General features: G+C 45.1%; 2 protein-coding genes across 3 annotated transcripts; both read right to left on the reverse strand.

Moving 5' to 3' along the window:
• Window positions 1-175: 175 nt before the first annotated feature.
• On the reverse strand, window positions 176-5796 carry zdhhc23b (zDHHC palmitoyltransferase 23b). Of its 2 annotated transcripts, none has more exons than XM_030099906.1 (5): window positions 5505-5796; window positions 3108-3271; window positions 2291-2980; window positions 1828-1986; window positions 176-889 (listed from the first exon to the last, which is right to left on the reverse strand). In XM_030099906.1, the coding sequence occupies exons 2-5, from the start codon at window positions 3251-3253 to the stop codon at window positions 622-624; spliced, it is 1263 nt and encodes a 420-aa protein (XP_029955766.1). In that variant the 5' UTR covers window positions 3254-3271; window positions 5505-5796; the 3' UTR covers window positions 176-621. The 2 variants fall into 2 exon arrangements, with proteins under 2 accessions (XP_029955766.1, XP_029955765.1); XM_030099905.1 differs by having other exon boundaries at window positions 1828-1995.
• Window positions 5797-6873: 1077 nt separating this feature from the next.
• Window positions 6874-15755, reverse strand: gramd1c (GRAM domain containing 1c). The gene is made up of 18 exons (XM_030099622.1): window positions 15605-15755; window positions 15009-15120; window positions 14241-14364; window positions 13950-14050; window positions 13492-13587; window positions 13332-13412; window positions 11262-11380; window positions 11021-11171; window positions 10770-10929; window positions 10541-10687; window positions 10338-10456; window positions 10081-10223; window positions 9896-9999; window positions 9421-9591; window positions 9050-9116; window positions 8850-8969; window positions 8404-8497; window positions 6874-7910 (listed from the first exon to the last, which is right to left on the reverse strand). Exons 2-18 carry the CDS (start codon window positions 15105-15107, stop codon window positions 7842-7844), a joined length of 1965 nt encoding a protein of 654 aa, XP_029955482.1. The 5' UTR covers window positions 15108-15120; window positions 15605-15755; the 3' UTR covers window positions 6874-7841.
• Between the last annotated feature and the right edge of the window lie 762 nt (window positions 15756-16517).

Here is a 16517-nt window from a genome sequence, read left to right on the forward strand (position 1 = left end):
GCTGAAGTGCGGTCAGAGTGTGAAAAGGCCGTGGAGTCCATCCTTGAACAGACGTGTCTGTGCTTTCAGCGGCGGCGTCTGGCGGCTGACGCTGTGCTTTTAGAAGTACTTCTTTAGAGGATTCACACACTGGCTCGACTCTTGTCAGGAAGTCACTCCTGCCTTTCTCATTTTCCAGCTTCTGCTGGAACGTAGAGGAGACACAAGGTCAGCGCTCGGCGTCCATTGTGAAGTAAAGAGAGACGACTGTTGAGCGTGGTGCAAGACGGCGTCTATGTGTGTGTGTGTGTGTGTGTGTGTGTGTGTGAATATGAGCCAGAGTGGATGCAGCTGTGTGGACGAGAGGCCAGCTGTCAGCCACGTTAATGGCGGTGAATGTATCTCATCAGAGTCTGTGTCTTATTGCTCAGTGACGAAGTCGGTGCTTCTTCACGGCTGACGTTAAAACGGAGCTGAGAAGTGCTGACAGCTTTCAGCCAACAGAAGGGGGTCGCTTTCTGATGAATCCAGTTTTGAGGAGCGATGCTGCCATCCAGTGGAGATGATCAGAACAACAGCAGTAACCCCCACCACCCCCATGTCTAATTTTTTTTTTAAAGTCAGTTACATAATAGTCTCTTCTTACACCAGATCAGCAGGAGAAGGTGGGCTCAGCTTGTCTCCCATGGCCATAAACTCTGACCAGTTTCCACGGAAACCCCGAGAGTAGACGCCAGTCTCCACGATGAGTCCCCAGAAGGCACTGCGGGCCGTTTTCTCTCGCAGCGCGACGCGAGCCTCGCGCTCCGTCACGTTGTAGCTGATGTTGACGACCTGGACCACCAGCAGGTGAAGCAGGCCGCCGGTCACGATGCTGCTGTACCAGGCGCAGGTGAAGCAGAGCGCAGTGCTGGAACACAAGAGAGACGGCGGTAAATTCACAAAGCAGCACTTCACAGGAAACAGGAACCACTGCTTGCAAAAACTGCTCTTCAGAAAGTGATCAATGAGGGGTTCTTTTAGTCGTTATTCTATATAAAACTTTTTTGAAGCAAGCCTAAAAATTGCCATTGGACAAATGAATGAAAAAAAAAAACTCTTGATTTTAGGTTCAAGGACATGCTGGACATTCAAATGAGGTCCTCTGGAGGCTCGTGTTGAAGTGTGTGATGCCCACAGCAGTGCGGGTCATTTGAACTGCTTCCCTCCACTCACGCCGCTCTGAGCATCAACAGAGTCTCCCTCCAACAGACCAACAGGCAGGGCGCCAGAGTCCTCTTGAATCTGGTTCAACGCTGTATTAAAAGACACTTCATGTCCAAAATGCAACAAATATCAACTGAAAAAAACAGAACTGTTGGAAGGATGTCAGAATTGCCCCATGGCGAGTCTCCTTGGACAGATTCTCAGAGCTATTAAAATAATGCAGTATTGCACTTTACTGCTGCTTAATGAGATTTCTATTTCCTATACGCTTCATGGTGGATGCTTCTCTGGGCGTGTAAATGAATTAATGGAGCTTGCCCGCATGGAGTTAAGCAGATGTTCACGTTGGAGCTGGACAGCGATGGCTACAGGGAAATTAAAGACGTTTGTTTCTTTAGATACGGTCTGAACACTGTTACTTAGTCTTTGTTTATTTGAGTTTAAAATATGCAAAAAGTACCAGTCGTCTTAAAAAGTCATATATTCTGCTACAAGCTTTCTGCTTCTACTGAAAGTTTACAGTTTTGGAAGGATAATGGTTGCTAACTTTAACAGCCAACATGAGTTTCAGTGATTATTCCCTGAATTGACCGTCCCTGGTTTCAGGTTTCTATAACCGCCCGTGTGTGTGTGTCTTCATACCTGTACTGGTTGTAGACTCCCGGGCAGTAGAGCAGTGCTGTGAGGAGGTTTTGCCGCGGACACACACTCTGCAGCACCAGGCTGATGCCGTACAGCGACGTCAGCAGGAAGAGGACCAGCGTGAGCAGGAAGCTGCGGTGGTTGGCCTGCCCCACACAACTGTTTATCCTAACCCCCCCAGCAACAACAGGAGGGGACGCACAGACACACAAGTAGACAAAACATCTTACTGAGACCCAGAGGGTTACACTAAACTACACACAGACACATGTGGAGATAATCAATGTATGAGAAACAGAGATCTGTAGCAATGAAGAACTAAGGCAGACGTAACATATAAATATGGTAAATGATCAAAAATTCACACAATAGCTGAGAAAAAACTAACATTAACACAACTTCAATGCGACAAAAGAAGAGGAAACTGGAAAGGTGAAGCGAGCGGCATTTTAATGGGACCCACCAGACACAGTGGTGGTCTAGACGCAGCACGCAGACGCCACAGATCCGACAATGCCCCGCCCTCGGGGGCCTCACCACCCGGCACGCCGTGCACCAGTTCCTTCGGTTCGTCTCCTTAAGTTCCACCTCCGCCTGCTCCGACGGCCCCGCCCGGCTGGCCACCGTCACGGTCACCTCCTGCCTCCCCCCGTTGACGGAGGAGTCTCTCTCCGCCGCCGGGCTGTAGTAGGTGACGGTGCTGTGGACGTCCTCCGGGTTCGGCCGGACGACGCCGGGGCCTCTCTTGGTGTGGGCGAGAGCGAGCAGCGTGAGGACGACCCCGGCGCTCACCGCCGCCAGCTGGACGTGTCCGACGTCCCCGCGGGGAAGCACCTCGGTGACGAACAGGTAGTACATGTAGCCCAGGGAGAACAAGGCCAGGCTGAGGAAGAAGAGCGTCCGGCCCTTCTTGCGGTGGGTGAAATAGTAGTACCACAGCACCAAGCCGGGGAGAGCGGTCAGCACCACCAGGCCGAGGAGGAAGTGGAGAGCCGCCAGGTGCAGCAGGGCGGGGAGGAGGACGAGAGGGGGGATGATGGACAGCTCCAGCCTTCGGGCTCCACCCCACAGCCAGGGGATACGGATCCGGTCCGATATGACGGAAGTCACCTGGGACAGAGATTCAGGCTTCTGAGGCTCCCGTTTCAGAAACCTGATGAAACACAGAAAGTCTTTATTTACTCTTGGAGCTGCAGCAATTAACCAAAAACGGATTAGTTTGCAAACAGGACTCTAATTAATTATTTATTTTATTTTTTCTACAGATATACGCCCCTCACCTGTCACAGGCATCATCCAGGTCTTCACAGTCGCAGCAGCAGGCCGCCACATGGCTGCGCTCTCCGTGTCTGTTCACATACTCGCAGCAGCACAAGCCCTCCTCCTCTTCCTCCGCCGGCAGCAGCCTCTTCCCTCGCTTCTTCATGACAGGCAGCTGCTCATTCTACCAGACATGCAAAGAGGCTGTTTGTTAAAAAGTAGTGAGTCATTGCTGTACCCAGTTTGTCTTCAGTTCAGACGTTTCACGACTGAAAGAAAAATACTGTGTCAGTAAAATACTTATTCAAGCTCACTTTGCTCATTTGACCTTTGCATGCAGCAGCTTGCTGGCCATGTCCATGTTTTTAGATACTGGAGTATTTCGGGACAGATTTCCACCAAAGCTGAAGCGATCCTGCTCATTTGACCCGACCCGGTCCGCTGCATCTGTCTCACATCTGTCACCATTTGAAGACTTACAGCAATCCTAGTACATTAACACCCTCCCGTTGTGTCTAAATGGCACAGATGGATTTGAGAGGAGGTCATATTGGGCCAACATTTGTAACAATCACAGATTTTCAGTGTTTCCTCAATCACAGGCCCGACGGTTCCCAAAAGAGCCACAAAGTGAGATTAATCCTTCATCTGAGTTAAACCTCTCTCAGGGGGATCTTGCTTTGTTCGCAGGATTTCAGTGAGACTCTAATTAGCATTAAATCAAGCCACAGTGTGCTATTATTATCAGCCAGCCACTGATCAAACTAACTTATTAAAAGAAAACATTGGAGTCATTTGAGGTCGCTGTCGTCTAACTGCTGATCCTCCCAGCATTTGGTCTTTAAAAGCCTAAAAAGAGGAGACAGATTGAGCTGCATGCTCATGTGATTAATGAACAAGTGGTCGCACCAAAAAACACATCTGCTCCCTGACAAAAAAAAAAAAACAAAAACTAACTAATGCTGTCGCACAGACTCACAGCATGACTGTGGCACTCAGCAGTTTTCTGTGTGTGATGTATCTTATACTTGCAGCTGCAAAACACAAAAAAGATTTGCAGAGCAAAGTGCTTTGTATCCCACAAATACATAAAGCAGGTTGGCTGAGGATCTTTGAAAGCAGGATTAAGTTCAGGAACATCATCTTTGCTGCACCACCTGATTAAACATCAAGCCGGAGGATGGACAATTACTCAGCAATCTCTTTGGATAATAAGTACCACTTCCAGGCACTTCAGGAGTTTTAGCTTGCCTTTATATTTACCGTGATAAGTAGTGGATGGGAACAGCAGTGTCTGAGTACACAGTCTTGTACCGTTACAATCTACCAGTAGAGAAAGGTTTGATCTGTTTTACATTTGACAGACATTTATTTGACAACTCAAGTCTTTATTCCACTGAGATATGAGGCAACATAGGTGGTTCACTCATAAGAGGGGGATATGAAATTTAGCCTTGTCTCATGTATTTCTACAAATCATGATGCAGATTGATGGTCACGTCTCCAAAATGACATGATCACATACCCCAATGCATTCAAAATGGGGCTCAAAAAGTTTCCAATTGCTCAACAGAATAGCATGAAAATAAATACTGATATTAATATATTTTATGGAATTAAAGTCATCAGCTTAATTCTTGATGAGACCACTTAAGCAGCACATTTTGCCATCAGAACAGTCTGAAGGTTTAGTGTAGTACAGTGTAGTGCAGTAGGGTACAGTAGTGTAATACAGTGTACTCTTTTTTCCAATGAGGCCTTAAGAAATGCAAAGACTGATATCATCCACAGTAGAATAAAGCACTACAATACCACTTTTATGCCTGATCTGTAATGATACCATCAGTGCAAGGATTACACTTTCAAATCAAATTGTACAGGTATTATGCACAAGATGGATATATGGATAATATATGGATTTTGGGTTAAAAAACGAAAAATAGGCTTATTAACGTGACTCCAGAATGAACAGGTACAGTCCTGTAGATTATGACCTGTTATTTCTAACTTTACATGTTTACAGAATTTACTTGATATTAAACACTATGCCTTTTCCTAATAAATACTTTCATTTGGACAATGTTTTTAAATTTGCCAGTATACTTTTCAAAAATCGTTTTCAAGTAGAAACGTTTAAATAAAAATAAAAAAAAAAACGCAAACAAGATAAATAAAAATGTACACAGGATAAATGCTAGTATTTATATTTTGACAGAAAAATTACTTATCATACATTTGTGAATTACTTTGAATGAAACGGGCTTATTTTCGTGTTGTTGTTGTTGATAGTTTGTTTCATTGCTCTTCTTCCTCGTGACACCAGGCGCGGGTGAGAAATGAAAGCGACGCTCCGCGCGAGTCAAACACCAGGTGCGAGGCGGCGCCGCGGACCCTCGAGCAAAGCGGCTGAGACATACCTGCACACCTCGCTGCTACATGCCGTTTCTCGGTGGCCCAGGCAGCCATAGGAACCTTCTCCCCCTCCGGGCTTCACGGCGGAAATCCTGGCGGCGGCGGCAGCGCTCGTATCCGGTGTTGTTTCTCCGCTACAAGACGCCCCGCGAGAGGCGGAAGACTCCGGAACAGCCGCGGCGCGCGGAGGCAGACCGGGTCCACGTGTCCTTGGGTTTTCTCGGACTCGACCTGGTCCCACTTTGTGTGTTGTGGGAAAGACTCGTTCGGGCTCCTCCGCGGCCAAACTGAGCAGACGGTCTCCTTCCTGACGTCAAACGAGGCGCGTCTCCCCGCCCAGGACGCACGAGGACCGGACTGACTCCCACACAGCAGACAGCTGACCGGCCAGCTCTGCTGGAGGAAGCAGCTGCAGAGCCTCAAATGTCATTCAGGGGGGAAAAATGAAATAAATAAATAAATATCGCTCTATATAATAGAAACTATTACATTAAGTTGGGAAAAAACACTTTGCCAAACGAGTAGATAATCTGTTCATCCCTACAATAATCCATCTTTTATCCAACAGAGTTGCTGAGGTATCAGAGTTCAGATTAGTTCACGGCAAAGAAAACTAATTCTGCATCTTCTATAGAGACAACTGGACAGTTGGCCCACCAGTCAGTCCACCATAGAGTTCTCTGATTTTACGTGGGCGGTTTAAGTGGCCTCAGTTGCATATTTAGTTGAGATCCAGCACCTGCAGAAAAACCCATGTTCCCAAGGTATAATTGCCAGATAATTTAGTGCAGTATAAGAGCTCATCTTGACTGAAATGCAGTAAATAAGACCAAACAGAAACTGCCTTACTGAAGTTAAACGTGGTCTCATGACCACTATAAAATTCTCACTCGGCTGCAAATAAAATTGCACATTCATCTAACATGTTTTCATTTGGGTATTACTAAAAATACTTAAGAACAATTCCTATCTTAGACTGATCAGGCTAATTAATAATTAAACACAGTCAGTGTTGAATTTCACCTGTGACATCTTTAGTCTCACATGTTCTTTCCAGACACACAACCTAGAATACTTACCATGAAAAATACTTCAAATTGGCCCCATTGCTCTTGGATCAATCTTTTGATTACTTGATATCCAATCAAAGCCTCTCAAATTCTAAATCATAAGGTTCTTGGTTGGTTTGATGGTTTTGATCATAGAGCATACTGTGAATTCAACCGTAATAATGTTCTACGCTGACATGACCCATTTGTGCCATTACTGTCAATATTTTACAGAAACTTGTTAAACTACTGCAGGAACACTGGATTTGAAAAAAAGTGCATATACACCAAAAAGTAATCTGAAATATGGAAAAAGCCATTCAGTTAGAAATACATAGTTTATTAAAACATCTTAAAAATATTACATTGTACAAAACAGCAATCAGAAAGAAACATGGTCCAGTTCACAGACTTCATTTACTATGTACACAAAGTGAGGTAAAGCTCAAGAAAATGTGCATTTTTGTCTCAAATTCAAGCAACATTTTGTAAACATCAAACGAGGCCTAAGAAAACTAATACAGACTATGAGATCAAACACACATCTAGTGTTGAGGACAGTAATGGCCCTGCGTTTTCCAGTGAAACAACATCCCCACCATGTAAAGCATTTCAACTCCGATTAGTTTGTACATTTGTTAACGTGGCTCAGTGCAAGAAAATTTGTTAAAAAAAACAACCAAATTGTGATTTTAGAGGATATTCAGCCATATTGATGTTTGACCTGATTCACTTGCAGCTCAGGAGGAAACCGAAATTCACTGCAAGCACGCGAGTGGTTTACGCTGAAGGCTCAGGATCTTCTGTGTGCCAGAACTACTGCAGCTTAATGATTTATGATGAGTTCACACACTTAAATGTACAATGCTTTAAGTTTATTTATTGAAAAAAAAAAAGTTCTATAAAAAGGATCCCTGAAATTCTGAATCATTCACAAGACTTGTGCAAAAATATAGTGAGAAATTAGTTCCACTGCACAGATATATTCACACAAGTTCATTTTGTGGCACTAGGCGCTTTAAAATATATTAATATATCAGAATATGTTTTTCAAAACATGACATTTAGGAAAGATCCAGCTGTGGCAGCTGCCATTTAAACCCTAAATGCTGCATGAGGGTCTTATTCTGTCCTCACAGTAGTCAGTCTACAGCTTTAAAAACAAACTGGCACCCAACAGCCTCACCCCGAGCTTTAAGACGAGCGAACCCTGGGGACATTCACATGGCTCTTCACCGCAGCCCTCGTTTCTCCATGGGACCGGGGTTTCTGTGGTTGCCAGGCATAGTTGCATCATTGGGGCGCTGCGGTTTGATTGGCCAAAGCGAAGTTGTGCTGCAGCGCCATCAGAGACTTGCGGAGCTGCGAGGAGCAGAACTGAATCAGCATCTTGAACACCTGCGTCAGGCTACGACAAAGTTCAGCTACGTACGAACCTCTGGAAAGTAACTTACTCACTATAATTGTACCGTTGCTACTTGAAGCTTTGAAAGTATTATGCAGATGATTTGTGCTGTGATTGAGGCAAGTTTGATCAGAGGAGGAAATGGATTTGAAAATATAACTGGCCCGATGTTGGGTGTTTGTAACAGTCGCTCCCTTTCAGGGTCACCACAGTGACCATCTGATCCACATTCTGTGATTTGGAACAAATTTGATACCAGATGCCCCTTTTCTGATGCAGCATTCACAATCTGGGATTTTGGAAATGCACCAGAAGTAGAATGTGCCCTTCTGACGCCCGGGAGACTGACTAGTTCTGTGAAATAATTACAATTCCATAGAAGACCCAGAAAAAAGTCACCATGGCTATCAAATTTGAGCAATTTCTGACCACATTATTGTCCATTCCTACCTGTTCTAGAAGGTTGATGGAGTCCTGCAGGACAGTTTTTAACATATGCATCTCCTCTCTGGTCCTGATCCCCGGTATTGGCTTGGGACCAAAGCTGTGAAGCACAAAAAAAAGGGGCAATTATTTTTAATCACATTTGCAACACGCAGAAAAGAGCATTTGAAATGAAAAGTAACGAAGTCTCTGATGTAAGATGTGACTTACATAAGCACACTGACTGAGGGTGACAAACAGGCAGTTTGAGCACTGAGTCATAAGAACAAGAGCTCTCCTGTATGTGGGCTGCTTAAAGACCACCGACAGAAAAAGGTGGTCGAAAAGAAACACTTTTCCTCCCTGTCCACCCACGCCAAGTACTTTCAGAGCAATTACACCAGCTCTGAATATCACCGGCGTGCACAAATCTACGGAGATATGCAGGTAATACAGCGGAGGCGGCGGCTGACCTGGCCTCGGTCCTCTCTCTCAGACGGTGCTTCGTGCTCAGGTACATGCGGTGGGCAACATCCTCCATGGCCCACAGCTTGACAAACAAGCCCAGATTCAGCAGTGTCAGAATCAGCAGGCTGAACAGGGGGTAAAGAAAAGAAGCTGTTGTCTTTAAAAGCAAACATTATTACACAGTAATGTTTTACACTGAACTTACATCACAGTCATGGCAGCCACGATGGTAGTGATGTTCCACCTGTATGGGCCCTTCAGTTCCACTTGGTCTGAAATGCAGCAAGACAGTTTTTAAATTAAGCTGGAGAAGACATGCCACATTTCCTTCTGCATGAAGCATTGCGCAACAGCAGCCAGACATTTGAACGTTGTAGCTTTCTGGGCGTGTCAGACAGTGTGACCCAGTGAGACTGTTCATGCACTGCATAAAAAGGCTCAAACAGAGGTGCAGTGTTGGTGTCACTTTGATCATCACGTATTTCTGCAGCGTTTCTACTGGCCCATGCTCGTACTGAAACTCAAATTCAAAAAGAAAAACTATGTCCTCAGAGTTGCCATTAAAGCCTTCAGTACCTGTGCTGACATCCCGGTGAGGTTCAGAGTCTTGTCCAAACTGCTTGTTGGGCTTTATGTGCTCCGGCATCGTGCGGCTGTACGCCCTCCGCCGCCTTCGCAGCCCGCCCATCTTCCCCGCGTCTCCGCCTCCCTGGTTGATCTCTGCCTCCTCCTCCAGCAGCTCTGCCTCTGTCAAGCAACATCGCGCATTTACAAAGATTAGACAGCAAATGGCAAAAGCTCCCATTTTTAAACATTGAAATACAGCAGATAACTGCTTCAGGAGCCCAAAAACAAATGATGGTTTTATGCACTTCGAGCAGCTGTTCAGCCTACGAGAGACCGGCAGTATCGCCCTGATATTCTTTGCAGTGTCAATAAGATTTATTAGTGTGTGTTGACATTCCATCCATTATAAGTAATAAAGTAAATCACAGGCTGATAAGAGGAGACAGGAAACTGCTCCCTTCTTCTTGCACAGGTTTCTCCTCACCAAGCTGTTTGAAATACTCCTCTATGCCACTCCACGAGTTTTTGGTGATGAAAGACTTGACCAGGCCCCACGGCTGCTTCTTGTACTTCACGTCGGTGTACACCCTGGTGGCGGAGCGACACTTTTAAAATTCCACTGAATCGGAAGATCTCAGACTCGGATCATTTGATTAAAGCGTACTCAACCTTAGTCTGCATTTCCGCTTGGAGTTGCTCATGATGCAGTACCGGTTTTGGGTGTAGAAGTAATCGTGATAGGGGACGTCATGAGTGTACACCTCCGAGTCCACCAGGTAATATTGACCATCCCTGGATTCTTTGTACAGCGTCTGAGAGGTAATTGAAGTGTAAATAATGAAAAGCAAGCCACAATTCGCACAAAAGCAGTCTGCGCGGATCTGTTCAAGCGTGATGGCGCCCCATTCACTCCGAGGTAAACACACCTGGTTCTCCGTCGCGGCGGAGAACTTCCCAATCAAAGGGTTGGTGATGGTTATTGTGTAGTTCAGACTTCGCTTCATGTTTCCAGAGGCGTCTTTCTGCCAGGCGGTGAAGCTGGAATCTGAAACGGCACATGTGAATAGTTGTGCAGTAAAAGGTAAAAACTTGGTTTCAGGAGCAGACGCGAGAGAGAACGGGAGCTTACTCGTCATCTTACGGACGTTCATAAACCTGCGGATGAAGCTGGAGTCGGTGAAGAGCAGCTCAAACATTTTGTTTGCGCCGATGTGGAAAACTTTGTTTAGATACAGTCGACCTGATGCCTGGTGGGAAACATCGCCGCGCTCCTCCACTGAAGAGGGAGAGGAAGATATTAAAAACCGGAGGTAATCTAAACACACAGGCCCGAGCACGTCTGGGTCGAGCCCGCTCACCGTCTTCAATGCTTTCTGAGCCGCTCTGCTCGGAGACGCCGTTCTCGTTGGCGTTGAGGTCAAGAGACTGAACGGAGCGCTTGGAGCCGCGCTCCGAGGCGAAGCGGTCCAGTGAAGGAACGGGGCTGCGGCGCATGGATGGGCTGCTGCGAGAATCATCCTGAATTGAGAGAAAAAACAAACAAATACAGCAATTAGAAAATGACGTACACATCCACTAATCAGACCTACAGACGTCTGGTTATTAGTACCCCTGGGAAGAGCGAGCCAATCGGAGAGGGCGATTCTTCCCGCTGAGGCGTGGAGGTCTCTACAGGTGCGTACTCCGCCGCGGTGATGCGAAGGGAGGGGGGCCGCTCCATTCTCCCCTGATTGTCCTCACCGCCCAGCTTTGCGGTCAGGCTGCAGGCAAACGGGCGACGTTAAAAAGGCAAACCGTGAAATTCTGTACGCCGTTTGGACTGAAGCGCGACGACTGCAAGCACGTCTCACCTGGTCTGCATGTTTGATTCAGACGACATCTGTAAGCTCTCCATCTCCTCATGGCTTAGGCCCAAATCATTCCCATAATGCTGCCTAACCATCAGCCAGAACTCACTGCTGGTCAGCGGCTGGAGGTGGAGGGAACGGAAATGTTACCAACAGGAGTCTGAAGGGCTGCTTCTCTTGCACAATTAAGGGGGGGGGGGAAAAAAACCACTGTGTGCACACATATCAGAGTTGCTCCATTATCTGAATTAGTCACAGGTAACCTGGAAACATGCAACCCCCACAGTATAATTTACAGCCTTATCTCCATTGGTGACAAACATACTGCAACCTGGATTGTCTCCGTTTACTGCTCGGTTTCACACGTCTGTGGTAACCCTTGACAGCTGCATTTTAGGAGCATAAACACCTTTTCACAAATTAGTAAACTGAAGCTGTTCAAATACATTCAACAGGACACGCAGGACACTTTTTTTCCCCTTATTTAACGCAAAACATAATTTAATTTTAAGCCTCTAAATTAAATAAAAGCCATGGGAACGCGCACAGAGTTGTGGTTTGCCCCCCCTAAAAAAAAAAAAAAAAATAAAGCTACTGAAAGTTTTCAGCAGGCTTTACTTACGGCTCCGTGGACATTTCCCGACAGCTGCGAGTTCAAACTGCCTGTCAGAGCTCGGATCTACCTGGACCGACTCTTTCAGGAAGTCCTGGATTTGACGATCAGGGGCGTAAATACGCGCCGCCCAGATCGGCGCCGATGGAAGGTAAACAAAAGCCTGCTTTGCTTGTCGAAGCTCCGGGGTTTTAATCGTCGGGCCAGACGCGCCGGAAGAGCCGCTTTGTTGCGATTCTTCCGATACTTTCGTGCCACCGGCGGTGCGATAAGTGCGCGTCGATGCAAATGAGCCGGAGCGGCCCCACCTGGAGGGGTCAATGAACTCCCGAGTTCTCCTCCAGGTGTTTGTGCGGCGGGTGATCCCAGCAGACCTGCTGCTGTGGGAAGGCTGCCATAGCGCCTGGCTGGCTACGAAAATAGTCCAGCGCAGTGTGCTGCTGTGATCGAGTTACAGAGGTGAAAGTCCAGACGAATATTTCATAAAAAGTATCCATGTAAACACGGACTGGTCCACACAAGTTCTGATTTCAACCTCTGCACATCTTTACTGCTTGGTTTTCAAATTCCCACCCAATAACATCACTATGCTTAATGGAATAATGCTTCTTGATAAAAACACCATCAGATGACCAAGTTATTTTCATTTTGCATTTGCAGCCGAGATGAGCATGCGGGTCTCACCCAGGTGAAGTCAGATCTTATCTTCCTGTGCCAAACAGCACTTCTTGGTTGTTGACTCCACATAAATGAACCAAATCATTCTACACACTGTTTTCACCCCCTCATTTTAATTACGTTTTTTTTTTAGTTCTTAAAATAAAAGTGGAAGTATTTCAGCAGCGTCATCTGCATTTCTATTCAGTTTCCTCACATAATTATGGTTAAAGTGCTTTCTAGCAGTGTAACAGTTCCTCTTTTTCCTGTACAGTACAGGCACAAACTTTACCTGCTCAAAGGTGAAACAAATTAAAAACACTTTACTACACAACACCACACATCAGCACGGTGTTTTAGCGTATGTGTGCTTGCAGGTAAAATAAACAGCAGAGACGAGCCTGTCTGTCAGACTCATGAGCAAACCCAGCTCCCGGGTGCCGATCTTTACCCGACATGCACCGGTAGAACAACCCCGATAACCTAAAGGATGACAGTCTGCGGTCAGGGCTGTATAATATGCACTCTGGACCCTTTAGGTAAGCTCTCCTCCACAGGGTAAAGTCACAGGCCTGCTGGTGGTCTGGAGGATTTACAGATAGCAGTATGTCATAACAGCAGTCCGTTCTCCTGAAAGGTCATGTCTGATATCGGCAAAAGATCTGTTTGCACATCTTTAATCACGTTTTTTTGTTTCGTCTTATGAAGCAGGGACATATCTATAAGTTCATCAGCCTTCAGGTATGAACATTGTGTAGATGGTTATCTGCAGATGGCAGAATGTGGAGCTGGCTGGGCCTTACCTTCTGCATCAGTGTGTTTTGCCACATGCGGAAAATTCCCTGGTAACTTTTCTCTCTCGCTGAGAAGGAGGTGAAGAAAAACTGTGTGGGGAGAAAACAAAATAAACAGCACATCCAGGAGCATGTGAAATAATTTATGACTGCAGTGCTGCACAAATACCTTTTCCGCTTCTGTGGAAATCTGGATGGCATTCGGAATGAGGCGAGCCGTTTTCTCTCTGGTCATCGCTCTGACGTCTCCGAGAATCAGCATGATCTTCACATAAAGGTGAAATGTTGCATTAGTGCACACGGGCCGATAAACAGCTGCGATGGAAATCACACAATCGGAGCTCATCCTGCACATGGGACTCATTTCAGTGACTTAATCAACCCTTCTGTGAGCGTCTTACTGTAACTGCTGCTCATGATTTCACACTGTTAGAAAACATTTAGCAAACCTTGTGGGTGTGCAAATGTTTTCTAAGTAAGCAGGCATTTATTTTCCCTTTGCAGAGTTAATTGCATTTAATTTGTTGGCTTTTTTATCATCATTATTCTGATGCTTTGTCTGCATGTGTTTGAGGCTGCAGAGTGAGCTCCTGCTGTGTGTGTCCTCCACCCCCACAGCCTCATTACCTTCGTACCCCGAAACACATTGCTGTAGAAACAGACCCAGTTCTCCGACAGGTAGAGGCGTCCCTGGAGGAGTATGTCCCGCTGGAGGGCGCACGTGTAATCTGAGGGAAAAATACTCAGTGTTTCAGAAACAGGTAAACCATCTGTAGAACTGAGCTAACCTGCAGTACGGCAACAGAAATAAATTACCAGAAATAGTGAAATTGCTGCTTGAGAAACATGATCAATTTCCTTAAATGACTCAATGTCAGTATTTTCACCTTTCATTATGATGAAGCTTTTATAACTCACCCACTATGAGTCTTTCTGAACTGGGCACTTCCTTGAACAATTTCCTGAACTCATCAAGTCGCAGTTTGTAGTACGGCTGAGGAGCTTGAGGCGCTGCCAGACACATTCCCTGAAAATCCGAGCTCTGAAAGAGACATTGTGGACATTAAAAGAGAATATGAAGGTATTAGACAGAAAAAACAAAAAATTAAAAATTCACTGGGATAAAACAAAACAGTGAGGATGAGCTCTGCTTCATCTGTCGTCTCCAAAGCTGCTAAAAAACAATTCTCTTCAAGCAGTAGTGCTAAATTTATAGGAAAAAAAATGACTGAAATTGAGGCAAATCCTTTTGATTTACTGCACTGTGTACTTTAATAGTCTTCTGTATTATTTGTAATAAGGCCACACAATTGCATCAACATCAACACCTGTTTAGAACAGCACAATCGGGGAAAACAGATAAAATGGGCAACCAAAGAGATGAGGCAACACACTAAAAGCAGGAAAAGAACAAGCTGGTGTCAAAGTGTTTCACTTTTCTTTTTTTCCCAAACAAACATCATTATTAACCTTCAAGCTTTGCATCAATGAACTGCAACAACCAAAACCTCAACAGGCAGCATGGTGCAGTGATGTGAGCCACAAGAGGGCAGTAACGTGCTCTCCTATTGCAGGATTTCCAAGATACTCAAGCAGTGGGACAGAAGGGAAGTCTGGGCCTCAAAGACCAGCTGTTAATTTAATGAAATGAAGAAAAGTTTGCGAGAATTCAGATATTTTCCTCACGTTTTCTTCATCGGTGCTCCAGCCGGTGTCCGCCATGGAGGTGGTTTCATCTGTAATGTCATCGCTGCCCACTCCTGACTTGTTGGATAATTGGTCCATGTCTTGTTGTGGACTGCTCAGATAAACAACAGCAAGAGGTATCCGTTATCTCGCTCTGATCGACGATCACTTGGCTGTTTTAATCCAGATTAGACTCTTTTCTGGAGTTATTATGAGTGACTCCAGTGTCTGCATCATCATCCAGTCATTATCTCTGCAGCAGAACAGGTTTGACTGGGCAGCTGCTGCAGGGATATGTCATGCCAGTAAGCACAAGCCTTTGTCAACTCGTGTTTTTTTCCTCGTGCTTTTAGTGGGTTTAAAAAGTTACAACTTGTCTCTAAAAATAATAGTCTGCGTTTCTGATAAGTGAAATGAAGCAGAAAAAAACGTCTTTTGTTAGTTGTTTGACTCACTCGACTGATAAAATCTGACTTGAATACCAAGCCTTCTCAAACAAAAAGTTGAGTCGATAAGTCAGAATCAGATAAAAAAAAGTCGCACTCTCAGGAAACAGACGCAGAAAATGCTGAATTTACCCACCGACAGTCACTCACCTGACCCGGAGTGGACCCAGGGTTTCTGCCGTGCCCGCACAGTCGAGTTAAAATGAATAAAAAAACAATAAATAATGTTACATGTATAAAAGCTGAGAAGGCAGCGGCTTGTCTCGTGCAGCTCCGAGAGCGCGCGAGATGAATTGACTTGTGCGTCGCGCGCCTTTGCAGCAGGTGCGTCTCTCGGTTTGACCAGGTGATTTACCTGCTGGGAGTCTCACCTCATTGGTCTGCAGTGACCTCTCCCTGCATTCCTGCTGCTAATCAATGCACTTTTATGTGAGAAACAAGAAATTCTAGTCCAATGTGTTTTTTTTTTCGGCTCAATAAAGGAGTGATTCTTTTGATTTGACAAACCTGGTGAAAGTGGCGCTCCTAAAGATGAAAATACTTTTTTCCCACATGCATAACATATATCATGCATTAATTCCCATCAAAAATGACTGATCTCCCAGGTGAAAAGAATTTTATGAAATATATGTTCTGATGAAATATGTTGAGAAACATTTGATTTTCGTAATACTTAGAATGAAACAAAACAGGCCTGGTGTATTCAAATTCATGTGATCTGCCAAAAAAAAGGTCAATAAGTTTTGCAGTTCTGTGAATTCAATTATGTAAAAAAGAAAAAGGACATTTCTAATTATTCAAAAGCTTTGCCAGTGATTCATAAACAGTCGAAAATAACAAAACAGAGCAAAGCCATGCTTTCCTTAGTTTTCTGGCTTCTGTCTATTTATAAAAAGCAATGGGATCTCTGAATCACGTCTCAGATGAGTTGTTTATAGCACCACTAAATCAGTGTTTTTTCCTTCAGCACTTCTGTCTTTCCACAAAGGTTGAAATAATCACTGCTCTACCATATACACAACATAAAGTGAGAAAAGTCATCTGTGAGATTCTTTTTTGAAGT

This window comes from Salarias fasciatus, chromosome 9 (assembly GCF_902148845.1).
Source record: "Salarias fasciatus chromosome 9, fSalaFa1.1, whole genome shotgun sequence".
NCBI lineage: Eukaryota > Metazoa > Chordata > Actinopteri > Blenniiformes > Blenniidae > Salarias > Salarias fasciatus.

What these genes read in the sequence shown, in the direction of transcription:
- zdhhc23b (XM_030099905.1), bottom strand. Translation starts at nt 3,253, where the DNA reads ATGAAGAAGCGAGGGAAGAGGCTGCTGCCGGCGGAGGAAGAGGAGGAG. An exon ending in CTAGACCACCACTGTGTCTG is followed by an intron (nt 1,996 to 2,290) that starts GTGGGTCCCATT and finishes TGGGGGGGTTAG; the next exon opens with GATAAACAGTTGTGTGGGGC. An exon ending in GGAGTCTACAACCAGTACAG is followed by an intron (nt 890 to 1,827) that starts GTATGAAGACAC and finishes CTTGTGTTCCAG; the next exon opens with CACTGCGCTCTGCTTCACCT.
- gramd1c (XM_030099622.1), bottom strand. Translation starts at nt 15,107, where the DNA reads ATGGACCAATTATCCAACAAGTCAGGAGTGGGCAGCGATGACATTACA. An exon ending in GTGGCTGCCATGACTGTGAT is followed by an intron (nt 8,970 to 9,049) that starts GTAAGTTCAGTG and finishes CCCCCTGTTCAG; the next exon opens with CCTGCTGATTCTGACACTGC. An exon ending in CCATCAACCTTCTAGAACAG is followed by an intron (nt 7,911 to 8,403) that starts GTAGGAATGGAC and finishes TGCTCCTCGCAG; the next exon opens with CTCCGCAAGTCTCTGATGGC.